Source organism: Macaca thibetana, chromosome 10 (genome assembly GCF_024542745.1).
Source record: "Macaca thibetana thibetana isolate TM-01 chromosome 10, ASM2454274v1, whole genome shotgun sequence".
NCBI classification, from domain to species: Eukaryota; Metazoa; Chordata; class Mammalia; order Primates; family Cercopithecidae; genus Macaca; species Macaca thibetana.
Window position 1 is genome coordinate 32,823,736 of NC_065587.1, and position 10,622 is coordinate 32,834,357.

General features: G+C 57.3%; 1 protein-coding gene across 3 annotated transcripts in view; it reads left to right on the top strand.

The window, feature by feature from the left end:
• The window catches only part of DGCR2 (DiGeorge syndrome critical region gene 2), an 83,365-nt gene extending 74,367 nt beyond the window's left edge, over window positions 1-8,998 (top strand). The window contains exons 8-10 of one of the 3 annotated variants that reach the window (XM_050746154.1): window positions 3,350-3,502; window positions 4,031-4,267; window positions 6,193-7,111. In XM_050746154.1, coding sequence (XP_050602111.1) covers window positions 3,350-3,502; window positions 4,031-4,267; window positions 6,193-6,449 — 647 coding nt within the window. In that variant the 3' untranslated portion in view covers window positions 6,450-7,111. Of the gene's footprint in view, window positions 1-3,349; window positions 3,503-4,030; window positions 4,268-5,880; window positions 5,998-6,192 lie in introns of those variants that run through there. The other 2 variants (XM_050746155.1, XM_050746156.1) reach the window with 2 other exon arrangements.
• The last annotated feature ends 1,624 nt before the right edge of the window (window positions 8,999-10,622 follow it).

Sequence of the window (10,622 nt, forward strand, 5' to 3'; positions counted from 1 at the left end):
AGGAGTTTGATCTGTTAACTGACTGTGAACAGTCAATTGAGATAACTCACTACCTTCAGACCAGCCTCATCTTTGACAAAGGTGCAAGGATGGTTCAGTGGAGAAAGGAGAGTCTTTCAATGACTAGTGCTGGGACAGCAGGACATCTATATGCCAAAAATACGAACTTGCACTATCCCTCCTTCTGTATGTAAAATTTACTCAAAATAGTCATAGACACAACTGTAAAACCTTGAACTATAAAACTTCTATAGGAGAAAACATAGGAGAGAAATCTGTGACCATGGGTTATGCAACATTTTTAGCATGATCCTTAAAAAAAACACAAATTCGACTTCATCAAAATTGAAAACTACTGTTCTTTGGAAGACACTGTTAAGGAAATGAAAAGATAAGCCCCTGACTGAATCAAAACAAATATTTGCAAAACACACACCAAAGGTCTATATTCAGAATACACCAAAACTCAATAAGAAAACAAAACAACCCTATTGAAAAATGGCTTTAGAAGAAGATTTACTTTATTACACTTCACAAAAGAAGATACAGGATGGCAGTCAGGCACCTGAAACGATGCTCAGTATTGGCCGTTAGGGAAGCAAACTAAATCCACATGGGGTACCACTCGTGCTCGAAAGGCTGAAATAATGAAACTGACAGCACCAAGTGCTGGCCAAGATGCAGAGCAGCTGAAACTCATGCTGCCCTCTGCCCTTGCTTGCTCTGCTGCTGTTGGGCAGCCCTGATATGATGAGGTTCCCAGAGGCATGTTGAGGTGTTTGGCTGGTGCAGCTGCCAGGCACAGAGCCCACATTGGGTTCCTGGTCTCAGCTTCTGATCCCTGCTGACCTGCTCCCCTTGCCGTCTCTGATGGAGATTTTGAAACTGTTAGAAGGTAACCAAGCTCAGTGAAACAGTGAGCTCCTTGTCATTGGAGTTCTTCATGCACAGGCTGGATCCTCTCTCTGGGAGCTACAGGATAGCTCAGAGACAAAAGACAACCCCAGCCGCGCAGCCCAGAGCTCCATGGAGGGAGCAGCCCTATCAAGGGGCCTCTGGGGTCCCTGGGCTGGCCTCTGGCTTCTGGGGCAGGCTCTGTTCTTTGTGCTTAACTACAAGTGGCTTGGTTCTGAGAGATGATTATTTCTGGTCCCCACCTTGAGGGACAATTGGGACCTTGACCATGTCCTTGGGTTTATTTTAGAACTGATTTAAGAGTTAGTCATTGCAAAGGGGCTGCTTCCTTAGGAGCTCCCCTGGTATCTCTGAACTGGCCTCCAATGAACAGGCACATTGCCAGTCCCTGGGCCACTGGGCTTTCGCCCACTGATGAGAGTGCCCTTGAGACTGGAAGAGGGTCAGAAGCATCAGAAAAAGCAGCTAATTGGTGAGAGGATGTATCCTTCTCACATGTTCACTTCATGTGTTGTCAGCAACAACTGCAGCTTTTAGAGATGCTTCCTGGCCCCGTGGGAGGAGGGCAGGAGCTGGCGCTGCTATCTCTGTGGGCATGGAGTGTCCTGGGCTAGCAGGAATGACTTGAGGGCTCTGGGAGCCCAGCCACTCACATGGGGGTTGTGAAGTGTCTCCTTGGGGCAGGCAGTGGGAGTCCTGCCTGCTGAGATTGTTGCAGAGGTGGGAGTGGCCATTCCTAGCTTAGCAGGCTCCCTGCTGTTGCGGGGGTCCTTCTCCTTCCAGGAGCTGATGGGTCACTCCTCGTTCTGAAGTCTCCCTGGCCTTCACTCTTGGTCTGTGGAGGCAGCTACTTCTGGGACCACTTCCTGGTTCCACTATTCTGTGACTTCTGTGAGTTGCCATTTTACATAGGTCAGGAGTGCGTGGAAGTGCCAGCATGTTATAGATGCATGGCTGGCACAAATTCTCCCTTCATGCCTGCTGCCACTCACATCATCTCTGCCTCCCCATGGGCAGCTCATAGCGAGCTCCTAGGCCAGTGTGCACTGCACCAGGGCAGGGTGTCTCACTCTTGGCGCTGTTGACATTTGGACCAGATATTGTGTAATGGGGGCTGTCCTGGAGAATGTTGAGCAGGACCCCTGGCCTCCACCTACTGAATACTAGTAGCATCCCAGCCAAGTGGTGGCCACGAAAAGCATGAAAGGGTCCAAGAAGAGCAGAGGAAGGTGCAGCAGCTTAGACCCGGTGCTCCTTGGTGTCTAGCCTGGCTGGGACTCGGCTTCATGGCCCCTCCTGCCCACTCACCCAGCAAAGAGGTGGAGTCGGGTCCACCCAGCCTTCCTACACCTACGCCTGGTGCGTGTGTACCCAGTGTGTGGGTGTGGCTGAGCCAGGAGAGCATCTCAGCGGGGAGCCTGTGGGACCCAGTGCTGTGTCCAGGTGTCATCTGCACGTGTGTGCTGGAGCTGGGTGCATCAGGGGATGCACATTTTCTCTGCCATTGCTTGTTAAGGATTGAAGTGACAGGCTTCACTCCCAACCACAGCAGAGGCTCATTTTGTGAAACGATACCTGAGTTGACCGTGCGGCTGCCCACAGGGACTCACTGTTCCCCTACACAGTCCATCAGGGAGTTGTGGCAATCTGAATCCCAAGTGTACCTTGTACTGTCGCTTCTCCCAGTCTGTTGCTACCCGGTCCAGGCCTCTGTCATTCCCTTCTCTGCCGCAGCAGGTCCTCCTCCTGGCTTCCTGACGCTCTATGCTACTCTCTTGCAGCCTGTCCTCCCCACGGCAGCCACCCGAGCCATGCTCCACAGGGACGCCACCCCCACTCCAAACTGCCAGCAGCTGTCATGAGACCCCTGCCTACCTGGCCAACCCTGGCCTCCCACCAGGACAAGGCTGTCCCTCACCTCCCCCTGGCTCATCTTGTTGGGCAACTGAGCACCTTCCTTCCAAGAGCCCAGGCCTCAGACAAAAGGAAAGCTGCTGTTGGACGGATATGGGTGGTGGCCTGTGCACAGCCCTGGCCCCTGGGAAAGGATGTGCACCTCTGCAGGAGGGCCACTCCCCAGCCGCACCTGGGGCATGCAGTGCGTGAGCACAGCCTGCTAGGAGTGCTGGTCCTAGGACAGGAAACCCCACTTTGCTCCAGTGATAGTCAGATGGGCGTTAGCACACAGCAGCCCCGGGGGCCATGGTGAGATGCTCCTCCTGACCTGAGATTCGCTCTTCTGCTTCTGTGCTGTCACCATGTTCTTGATTTTGAGTGGCCTTATTTCACAAGTATCCTGAAGACGGTTGAGTGCAGGGAGACACTGCGTGCCTTGTCCACACAGCCCACCTGGGCAGGAGGACGACAGCATCCCCAGCCCAGCACGAAGGTGGTCCCCCTTCTCAGATCGGCCATTTCCTTCCCTCCCGTTCAGATGGCAACAGCCTGTTCGACTCCATGGCCAGCGGGATGCGCCTGGTTGTCAGCTGCATCTCCTCCTTCCTCATCCTGTCCCTGCTGCTCTTCATGGTCCACCGGCTGCGCCAGCGGCGCCGGGAGCGCATCGAGTCCCTGATTGGAGCAAACTGTGAGTGCCCTCTGAGGGCCACAGCCCTGCTCCCCATCCCCACCCCAGGTCACCCCTGTCTCTGTGAGCTCCCCAGCCCTGGACAGAGAGGGCAGAGGCAGGTGGAGGGCCCCCTGGTCAGATTTGAATGCCGCATGTTGTGGGGTCTGTGTCCTCACCTGTGGGCCAGGAAAGTTCTTGCCAAGACCCTCCTTACTCCTCCCAAACCACAGGGTGGGCAGAACTCGGAGGCCTCTTAGGATCAGAGGCCTGGATCACCCCCTTGCTGGAGGGTTGTGGGCAGCCAGAGGCTGGGTCTGGCAGAAGTGTCAGCCCAGAGGGACAGATTGGTGTGGTGAGGGTGGGACGTGCCATGGAGCACACCGGGGGTCTCATGGGGATGCCGAATGTGGCTGAGGGGTAGGCAGTGGGGCCAGGTGTGTGCACTCAGGTACGGCAGGCCCAGCCTGAGGGTGGGGCGCTCAGGAGCCAGGCAGCCTGCCGCCAGTGACTTGTCTCTGTTCCCGTTCCACACTTTTGATGGCCCAGTGCACCACTTCAACCTCGGCCGCAGGATCCCTGGCTTTGATTATGGCCCAGACGGGTTCGGCACAGGTCTCACGCCGCTGCATCTTTCTGATGACGGAGAGGGTGGGACTTTCCACTTCCACGACCCTCCACCTCCCTACACGGCATACAAGTACCCGGACATCGGCCAGCCCGACGACCCCCCGCCGCCCTACGAGGCCTCCATCCACCCGGACAGTGTGTTCTATGACCCTGCAGGTGCCTGACTCCCCAGGGAGAGGGAACACCTTGTCAAGTAACCTGGCACATGGGGCCAGGCCCAGCACTCCTGCCCAGCTGCAGAGGCCTGGGGCCTCACTTCTTTCTGGTTTTGTCTTTGGTTTTTCCTTTAAGGCTCCTCCTGGGGCTGCCCGTGCAGAAGGGATCCTGATCTCCCTGCCTGGCCGCCCCTGGCGATCTGTGCAGAGAGCTCTAAGGAGGCCTGAGACCCCTCCCTCCCTCCCTTCTGTGAGCACCTGTCAACTGGGCAGCCCTCAGGGCCCTCAGCCCAGCTCTAGAGACCTGGAGAGCCAGGCACTGGCAGTTGTGAGGACAGGGCTGGCCCAGACCCAGGAGCAAGTCACTTGTCTGGAAAGACACGTGAGCTAGAGACACCATGGTGACAGACCCTTATGTCAGGAGGCAGCTCTGTGAGGTGGGAGGAAAGCGCGGCTTCCGTGCCACTGGCCCATAGTTGGAGTCTGCCACCCATCTGATAGTGGCACCATTCCTCAAGGCTGTGTAGCTAAGGAGAGGCAGGCTCCCGACCCCTGGCCTGTCCCTGTCTCTGGTGAGCAGTGCAGGTGTTCCTTCCCCTCTCCCTGTGCATTAGGCCCCCTAACACACACAAACCTGTAGTGTACTTGGCAGGCACTGCCACCCCAAGGCGGCTGTCTCCTTGCATGCCCGCACATCTCAGCAGAATGGGCATTGTGAGGCTGGTGCTGCTGTGCCAAAAGGTCTGAGTCCTATTTGTTTGTTTGGTCAGCTGTCACAGCTCTTGCATGATCTGGGGATGCGGAAAAGACTTGGATTTGACCCCTGCCCTCAGGACACAAGATTGTCACAGTCTTTCAGGGTAGGACTAGCTTCCTGCAAGGGATGCCAGTGGGTGGCAGCAGATCCCAGATACCTCAGTGGGCCAGGTTGCAGAGCAGGGTGGGGGCTGTGAGGGGCTGACCAGGGGGGAGATGCGTCACCGGGGCCTTGTGCTGTCAGCTTTCAGACAGCACGGCCTGTGGTAATGACAAGCAGGCAGCCCAGGCACAGTGGCTCACACCTGTAATCCAGCACTCTGGGAGGCTGAGGCGGGAGGAGGGGTCTCACTATGTTGCCCAGGTTGGTTTGAGAGCAGCCTGTGAGACCTCCATCTCCACAAAAAATTCAAAACTAGCCATGCATGTGGGCACACCTGTAGTGCCAGTTACTGGGCAGGCTGAGACTGGAGGATCACCTGAGCCCAGGAATTCTAAGCTGTCATGAGCCATGGTCATGTCACTGCACACCAGCGTGCAGTCTTTTAAGATCCTGTCTCTTAAAAAAAAAAAAAAAGCAAATAATAAAGATCGGGCAAAACAAAGCGAGTGGACTCCTTACCACACAGCCTACCTTGAATCAGAGCTTCCTGCAGACACCTGTGTGGTTTCCAGGCCGCTCCCTGCAGCCCTGTTGCCCACACGACGGTTGTCACATTCCAGCTGCAGTCTTGAATGTTGTTCCACCCACCTGGGACCAGTGCCTCCCTGATGACAAATACCCCTGACTTCCCGCTGAGCCGGGTCTTCACCCGTACTGAGTCTCAGACAGTTTCCCTTTGGGCCCCTCTGTTCTAGTGACTGCTGGTCAGTGTGTCTCCCCGACCTGACACCGATGGTGGGACAGGCGCGTGTCTGCCATTTGAGATGTGTCCTGCACCTTGCATATACCAGGTTCCCAGCCACAGGGAGCAGTAGGTACAACAGGGGTCATGTGGGGCAGGCTCTTCCTTCAAAATCTGAGGCACGGGGAGCCACCCAGGTGTTGCTCCACCCAGCTTCACAGGGGTGTTCAGGCAGGAGGAGTGTCTCCTGGTTCTGCCCAGCTCCCCTGCATCCTCTGTGCCAGGCCTATGTCTGTCTCTGACACCCTTCTGTCTCTCCCTGCAGACGATGATGCTTTTGAGCCCGCGGAGGTCAGCCTGCCAGCCCCTGGGGATGGTGGGAGTGAAGGTGCATTACCCCGGCGCCTGGAGCAGCCTCTGCCCACTGTGGGCGCCTCTCTGGCAGACCTGGAAGACTCTGCCGACAGCAGCAGCTCCCTGCTCGTGCCCCCTGACCCTGCCCAGAGTGGGAGCATCCCAGCTGCAGAGGCACTGCCAGGGGGCGGCCGCCACAGTCGCAGCTCCCTCAATACTGTGGTGTAGACGGCCCGGCCTGTACCCCAACGGTCTGGGAGCACCTGTCTGTTGTCGAAAACACCGGTCCCTGGGGAGACTTGAAAGGCCCCTGTCCCAGCCTGGACGCCGCGCACTGCCGCACATCACAGGTGGGCATGCGTGTGTACATAGAGACCACAGCCCGCCTCCTGCCAAAAGACGTGGTGGCCTGCACGGAGCTTCCTTGAGGGCTTCAGAAACATGCTTAGCTTTGGATCACTGTCTTCGCCTTTATAAATGGCAGAAGAGTGACAAAATTCGTTCAGACCACACATTTTAGAGGCAGGGAATGAAGAAGGTACTGTGGGCCATGGCCACACCCAACGCGTCTGTGGTGGGCCTGCTCACTGCAGTGTGCTGTCCAGAGACCTGCTGACCCAGTCGGGGATGGGCACAGCGGGGGCTGCCACGGTGCCCCTTGCTGGCCGCCCTCAGGAAGGGCCTCTGGACTGTCGGTGTGGTGTAGGCAGTGGGTCTGCTTCAGGGAGGCAGCCTCTTGAGTTTGCCACAGTGGCTGCACTGAAGACGGCCCCACAAGCCCGGTTGTGAATATCAGGGTGGCCCTGCCCCTGGCTGGCAGCTCCCTTGGGACTCTGGAACCTGAAGCCCTGAGAAGGAGAGCTTGGAAGGAGGTTGAGCTCTTCTCTGTGTCTTTCCATCTGGGCACTCTGCAGCCCAGCTCTGCGGCAGGAGGCCTGACCCCACCCCGTCAATCCCTCCCAGCATTGCTGTGCATGGCTGCCTCAGGAAGAAGCTCTGGACTGGGGCTGTGCTCTGCGGGCTCTGGAGACTGAGCTGCCTCCTGTCTCTCCACTCTGGAGCCCTGGGCTCTTGCCTCCTGTTGAATTGCCCCTGGGCCTGCCCCCGACCCTGTTTGTGCCATAAAGGGTTGCTTCATTGCAGGAGGGGTGGCTGAAACCACCATCCTAGGCTGCATCTTTCTCCTTCAAGTCCACTCTACATCACCGCCACTGCTGCAGCTCAGTGCCCAGCGGCCGCATGCACACCTCCGGGCCCCTCCTCCGCAGCGCAGGGGCTGGGGGCCCTGCCTGGGACCCTTCTGCCTGAAGGACCCTGTTGCCTGCTCCTGGGCAGTGGTCTTGTTGCCTGATACAGGGCCTTTAACATTTTTGAGGTTTGGAGATTAAGCGGGTTCTGTGCGATTTTTAGCACATCCATCTTTTCTACGTTGAATGTCTGGATCTTTCCTTTATATGTTTGTCTCTGTGTGTGTATGTGGCCAAGCGTTTGCAGGTGAGGGTGGTACATGGAACTTTGCAGGTCAGTGGGGGCCCACTCTTCTAGGGTCATCGACATCCTGGGCTGTGCTGCGGCAGGGCTGTCTCACTCAGTCTTTCCAGACCTGCGGGGGCAGCACTTGGGAGGCCTGGCTGAAGCATGCAGTTCTGTGGTGCTGCTCGGGGACGGACTCCATGCACAGTCCACTTGACACATTCTCACACTGTGGCTGGAGACCCATTTTTTCCATCCCGTGTGGAATGAGAATCTTGAGTTACCCATGGACAGACTTGACCTTTGTGCCAGAGCTGTGAGTGAGTTTTGTCACTGAATTGCCTGTCCCTGAGCTTGGCCTGCTGGAGCATGATGCTAGAGGCTGTGTGCGGGCAGGTTTGCGCTCCTCTTGGAGAAGGGCTGCTACTTCTTGAGAAGGAAGTCCTGGCCACAAGAGTCCCCCGCTGGCTGCAGAAGACAAAGCAGGAAGCACGTCATGTATCCCACATGCACTGGGGCATGGCAGCCAGGTTCCAGAGCAGCAGGCATGTGCATTATGGGTGCCAGGTGGCCAGTGAGGGCCCGAGGACCACACAGCAGAGTCCCCCACGGGCCTGATCCTGAGAGCTTAGAGGGTTCCTGCTTGGCCTCAGAACTGTGTGCAGGACAGGGTGGCTGGCACGAGATGTGTGGGACTGGGACGCTTCCTTTGGGGACCAGAGGAACATTAGGGCCAGTCAGACGTGTAGGGGGCAGCGAGGCAATGGGGTAAAGTGGACCATGCAGGCTGCAGAGGGTGGGCCTTGGGCTGGCCAGGGGTTACTGGGTGGCCCCTTCCCCATGCGCCTCCACAAGCACTCAGACCACTGGCACGTCAGGCCAGTCAGAAGGTCCACATAGCAGAGCTGCCTGGAACACCTGTGGCTCCAGGAGGCCCTTGGGGGCATCAGGAGAGCTGGACTCGCTCATCTATCCTTGCACCGCCATCCAGAATGCCCCCGTTGCAAGGCCTGCTGCAGCCCCCAGTCTGACCAGCAAGTCCCGGGGCTACCCTTGCCGAACCTTGTGCTCCAGGGGTCCTCCTACCCCAGGACCACCTTGCCACAGTTTCTCGGAGACCAGGTGTCCTCTGACCTGCCATGTGGAGGTGGGATTTGATACTGTACATTGTCTTGATGCCTGTTTTTTTTTTTATGTTTTCTTTCATTAAGGGTTTTTAGTTTCTGGTTGGGTTGACACTAACTTTTCTTAAGATGCTGTGAGAACCATTTCATCCAAATGCCAAATAAACTTGTGTTCTGGAAGAAGCATGGTCAGTCCTTGGTGTGACCCCCACAGCTGCCACAGGCTAAGGTGGAAGAGACTGGGTACCCACCTTTCAGCAGAATGCTCCTAGGGTTTGCAGCCCTTGCAGGCGTCCAGCAAACCCCCTGAGGACCAGGCAGAGCTGAGCCTGGAGCCCCCAGGTAGGGTGTGCAGGGAGAGCAGCAGCCCTGAGCTGCCTACAGCTATCCTGCAGCACCCAGCCTCGCTCGAGGCATTGGCTGCTGCCTTGGCAGGTGTTGCTGACTTGCACAGGATCCACATAGAGGCTGCTTGACACCATCTGGGAGCCAGCATGGGACGGGGTGTCGGCAGGGCTTGGAACCGGGCCGTCAGCCCCATCTGCTCTAAGCTCCCCTCATCATCCAGGTGGCTGGAAACAGCCCCTCCCTCCAGTCCAAGCCACCTAGTGTTACAAAGTAGCCTAGGTCTTCTGCAGCCTCTTCACACATGTCCAGCAGTGCCATCTCTCGGTGTCAGAGGGTAGGGGGCCCAGGAAGTGTGATTGCATGCCCTGCTCTGGGGGCATTCCAGGTGTGTATACTTGCGGGAAGTCCGGCGGCCGGACGTGAGAGGGATCAGGGTTAGGAAAGGAGCTGGTAAGTCCCTTGGCAGGGATGGGAGCCTCAAGGATGCGGCCCCTCATTTTTTATCCCATCTTCTGGGGCAGGAGTGGAGTGGTGGTGTTGAGTCCTGGGCACACAGGTTGCTGTCAGCACCCTGGACAGAGCCCCGAGCCCTGCATCTGGGTAAGGGCCGTCTTCCCATCCCCAGTGTGGGTAGGGCCCTGCCCTCTGGCGATTGGAGAGAGGCGTGGGGTGTAAAGAATTCCCCTCCTCTGACCTCCTGTCTTGGCCTGGATCCACAGGGGGGTGCTGGGTAGGAGGCAGGCTGTGGTCTTGGGATGGGGTGGCAGTTCCAGGCCCACAGTGGGGCAAGAGACGTCCTACACCTTCCTCCTATCCTTGCCCCGAAAGTCATGGGTGCTGGGGTCCAAGGTGCCCTCACTATTTGACCTTTCTTGCTGGTGGCTTTGGTGTGTCATTTGGGTCCCCAGCCTCTATTTCCTGGACTGTAAGTGGGGATAATAATAGGTCACCCCTCTCCTGCAGGATTAACCTCAGCGATTGTTGCTGCACTCAGTGCAGCCCTGGGACCAGAGCGCACCTGGGTGAGTTTGGAGAGCTTGCTGTCTTCTTGGTGGCCCTGCCTGGGGACTGCCTCCTCCCACCCTCTCCTCAATAGCCATGCCCCTAGCCCACCTAGCTAATGAATACATACATAGCAGCCAGGCCAGCAGCCTGGCCACTTTCTAGTCTTCCCTAGCTGCGGCTGCCACTGAGCCACATGCGCCCCTGGCATTGTGCTCGCCTTCCTTGTGGTGCAGCTGGTGTGGCGCAGACTCTGAGAGTGGGCACCAGGACTCTGCCTGTCTGGTTTCCAATCTACCCTCTCTTGCCACGCTCCACCACCCCTTAGGTCTTGCCACTGGGGGTGGGGAGGGACTGGGGGCAGAAGATACTGGGGTAGGGGTGACAGGAGAGAGGGTTCTTCACTGGCCTCCCCTGGCCTACTTCATTCTTGGACTCCAGCTGATGGCATGGG